The 4,563-nt window shown below is 31.7% G+C and overlaps 1 protein-coding gene across 3 annotated transcripts in view; it reads right to left on the bottom strand.

Annotated features, from left to right (window-relative positions):
- Positions 1-2,524: 2,524 nt before the first annotated feature.
- The window catches only part of LOC115234417 (elongation of very long chain fatty acids protein 7-like), a 15,866-nt gene continuing 13,827 nt past the window's right edge, over positions 2,525-4,563 (bottom strand). Inside the window, exons 6-9 of one of the 3 annotated variants that reach the window (XM_029805477.1) lie at positions 4,260-4,422; positions 3,918-4,057; positions 3,559-3,713; positions 2,942-3,077 (exon numbers count right to left, since the gene is read on the bottom strand). In XM_029805477.1, coding sequence (XP_029661337.1) covers position 3,077; positions 3,559-3,713; positions 3,918-4,057; positions 4,260-4,422 — 459 coding nt within the window. In that variant the 3' untranslated portion in view covers positions 2,942-3,076. Of the gene's footprint in view, positions 3,078-3,558; positions 3,794-3,917; positions 4,058-4,259; positions 4,423-4,563 lie in introns of those variants that run through there. The other 2 variants (XM_029805476.1, XM_029805478.1) reach the window with 2 other exon arrangements.

Raw genomic sequence — 4,563 nt, 5'->3', positions numbered from 1 at the left:
TATATATATATATATATATTCAACATTTATAATATACGCATAAAAATGTATACCTAACATCCCTAACATCAATTGCAAAATGTTATAATGCAACAAAATTATTTATACGCGCAACTTTTTATCTGCGAAGAATCTTAACTTAAGTATGTTCGTATATATATATATATATATATTCAACATTTATAATATACGCATAAAAATGTATACCTACCATACCTAACATCAATTGCAAAATGTTATAATGCAACAAAATTATTTATACGCGCAACTTTTTATCTGCGAAGAATCTTAACTTTTTGTTTTCAAGTATGTTCTAATGTGCATGAAAGTTGCCTTTTAGTTTAAAACAAACGCAATTGTACCTTCGGAGTTTCCTTTCTCGAAATAGTCGCAAACGATATTCTTCTCTCGCTTTAATAGAATGCATCTAACCTACGTCGCATTGCTTGAAACTTGCAAAATATTCTCTAAAAGTTGCGGCTATGCACTGTTTCGAGGTCACGTTCCTAGCTAGAGACTGGCTGAAAAATGAATCTTCTTTCCATAGTAAAGCGAGATAGGTGCCGTGACAGTCATACATTTCGTACGAGATCTTCCTCATTGTCAGTTTGACTTTTTTTTAGTGGTATTGCGTGTCGACTATTACATGCAGACACGTAGAATTGCCGCCGCTCCATATTTCATAACGATGAATTAAAATTAGGATTAATGTAGACTCTGCAAACTTATTAATTAATTATTGAGCCAAATAACGCGACTATATCTGTTAAATATTACGTAGTGTTCCAAAATTAAATACTAACTTTATTGTAAATGCGATTAATCGTCGTATAGATTATATCTTTATAAGTCTTTATTTCCTGCTTTATCACGTTGGTTAGAATAACGTGTTAAATATAGATAAGGCGATATCGTTATAATGCCAAAATTGAACGATTAAGCTGTTTCGATTAAATAAGCGTTCAACAGAATTGCGCCAAAACGGTGATGAAATTTTAATTTCGATAATCCACCCTTCTTGTATTTTCGGCGCGAGTCTTTCCCCTACTTTTGTGTGTCAAATCAAGTATAATATATTCTTATGTTACCCTCGGGTCCTTATATCCTAACTACCCGAAGTAAATAAATCATCGCGCCGCCTCAATATATTAAGCTATGATTACTCACGTTAAATAAATGATAAGCTCAGTAATTATTACGTTGAAAAGCAATTTGTAATTGCTCGTTAAGTAGTAGAAAAAGATAATTACTCTCAACTGCTCGGATGTAATAATAATTTATAATTTATCATAATCGCGACTAAACATCCCCCGTTGTTTAAGAAACATAATATGAACTATTATATCAAATATAAAACATATATCAAATAAGAAAAACGAAATAATATGTGGTAATATATATAATATACATATATTAAGGATACATGGAACTATTATATACATGGAAAGGATTAGCCTATCGCGTATACGGCGAGAGCCTATAAAGGGAAGGACATTCTATGCAGAAAGGGGTCGCCGCTTGAAGCATGGGATAAATACAGGAGACGTTAATAAAGTCTTATCGGCGTGAGGCCATGCGTGTCGACTTAAAGCCATGGACGCACTAATCCGCTATGCTAATGTCAGTCGGCCGGGAAAACAGTCGAGTAAGGTAATGCAATTTTCCCGGACACACGCGTATCTGCATAGAACACAACATGTATGTATGTATATATTCAACTACGTATGGGAATAGCATGGGATTGCACGGGATACTTTTGACCGGAGAAAAAAGCTATGCGCGCTCAAATATCGGAGTTCTTACAACTTACGGAAAATAATCATGTAAAGAAAGTTTAAGTAACTGTTCTCAGAAATGGTAACAGAATTTGAAGTTTTCCCAAGTGTCATTTTTTTATACTTCGATAGCTTTCCGAAATATCTTTTATTTTCAATGGCAAAAACTCTCATGATGTAGAAAAGAACGAGAACAGAAAAAAAAAACAAATAAATTTCACGATACGTATTCGGCATATTATATTTACGGCACTGACAGAACGTAATCTGGAACATTGTATAATGCAAAGCAAATCAGGAAGGAGATAAGGATTTGACAGGGTAATAGCCTTGCGAATAAAGTCCGAACTGACGTAACATAAGAGCGCATTACGAGCGACGTATAACATCTCATCTTATAATATGACTTATGTGTATTCTTTTTTTATGTAATGTCTTTCTTAAATCTTTCTCCTTTGAGATGCCAGATGAATCATATTTGATTCTATTCTTATGTCGTGCTTTGTTTGTTTTTACGACAATTACATCAATGCGTATAAATAATAAATAATATAAAAATGATACAAATTGTTTTTCTAAAAGGATGACAAATTGTATGTTATTTATTGCATAAAAATATCACGGTCTGTAATGAGATTAAAAGTATATTTCGTAGAATTTCAAAGTATATTCGCATATATACGCAAATGAAATTAATATTCACAAATTAAAATCATATATTTGCCAATGGTAATTTTTTAGTACAAAATAATAATGCTGATTAGATCAGATATGCGTGTAGCGCAATGAAAAATTATAATGTGAATAACATTCTGATAAATATAATAAACAAATATACTATAAATAACAAAGTTTTGTCTTTTAATTGATAACAATTTACGTAACTCCTGAGCAAATTCTCATATAATTTGTCTGAATTTGTCATTATTATAAATACTTGAATTTGTCATTATTATAAATAATCGAGAATTCGCGTTTCTATATCCTTACCAAACTGATTGTAAATTAAAAGAGTATTTAAAAGAGTGGCTTTATTCATTTACGCAATATAATGTTCATTTAAATTCCATGCAAACATATTGAATCGATGTACATACTTTTTGGCTAACTAGAACATCATCATAAGATATTACTCGTTTACTCAATTTTTTTTCTCACGTACGACTTTCTATAATAGTCTAAGAACATATAAAACATGATGGCAATTTGAGACATGTAAATGTATGCTAATGGTTTCCGCGCTGGCTCGCAAGATGGTAGAAGCGCTTGGAATGTATGAGCCATCATGATAGCAAATTGGATCTGAAATAAGAAATATTGACTGATAAACGTGCAAAGACGCACATGTTTGTCACCATTTTTTAAATAATATATTGTATAATCAAACATTTAATATAATATTTTAATATAAATTTTTAATATAATATGATTCTTATCATGCACGCAAGCTATTTTATACTTAGTTAAAAACTTGCAAAAGCGAAATATATTAATAAAATTTCCGAAAGAAATGTAAATAAATATTTGCTTACGAACCATGTAAAAATAGCAAAACATACAATATTTATTTAATATATGTTTGACAAGCTTTATATATATAAAACCTGCGATATATGTATTGCATGTAAAAATGCATTTTGCCCTCGTCCAACCACTGTCAGGAATTCTAGAGCGCAAAAGCTCCGCGCGAAATTAAACAACTACGTAACCCGATAAATCGTTCCGTCGATATCGCCGGAAATAAAAATTCTCTGGTAACGGATTATTTAATTAAAAACGGTACCACGAGCCTTCGTCCACCCATTTCATCCCGCCCCTCGCTGTTACGCTCAAATGCAAACCGAATTGGGATTCGAGAGAACACGTGTGATTCTGCAAGCAGCGCTTACGGAGCTTTTCAATCCCTCGTGAAAAGCCAGTTATCAAGTTATGGGAGCGCTGTAACCACAATGAAGTTCCCATGTATGAACATATCACGCAAAACGCGCTATTTTGTATGCCCGCATGAATCTGGAATACTTTGTAAAACTATTATATAAAAAGCGAACGTAACAATCTAATTATTTTGAATAATCGATGGTTCAAAATTTGTCGGGACACTGCAACACAACAAATATAAATTGACGTAAAATAGCTACGTACCAATTGCAAACATGTTAAATATTTCTTCCAAGGAGTGACTGTCTTCTGCATTTTGGGCCCCAAACAAGTACAGAAATAATAAACGTACATGATTACGTGCACTGCACAATTGGGCAACATTATAAAGGTCCACATGCCACCTGTGTACATATTGTTTTATCTAATCATTACCTGCGATTGTGTGTCATAATTATAAATATAAAAAAGTAAATCTCTTTAGAAATAAACTAATATATTTACAGCATATATTTCATTATAAATCTTTTTCAGCTGAGATATGAATAAATCATTGACTCAATTTTCTTCCAAAAATTATTTAAACTCTTGCTATGTAATGCATACCAGGTGCATATTTACAAGAGATCCACGCCAAAAAGAGAGTTATTGTGTGATGATACACGTGAAGAAATGACGTTTGATTATATTTTTTCCTGAGGATAAAAATCACAGTATCTGCAAGCTCGGTGATTTTTAGAATTAAAATCCACCATACCCATCGAGCCATCTATAAAAAATAAAATTTTATATACACGCGCGCGCAGACACAGTTTATATATAAAAAAATTTCTATATTAAATTTTTTAAATTGATCAAATTTTAATTTTATTTATGTTAAAAATTCCTAAAGTTTTTGTAAGGATATTTT

The sequence above is a fragment of the Formica exsecta genome, unplaced genomic scaffold (assembly GCF_003651465.1).
Source record: "Formica exsecta isolate Colony F162 unplaced genomic scaffold, ASM365146v1 scaffold2, whole genome shotgun sequence".
NCBI classification, from domain to species: domain Eukaryota; kingdom Metazoa; phylum Arthropoda; class Insecta; order Hymenoptera; family Formicidae; genus Formica; species Formica exsecta.
Note: the sequence above shows the minus strand (reverse complement) of the source record. Positions and strands in the feature narration are given on the sequence as shown.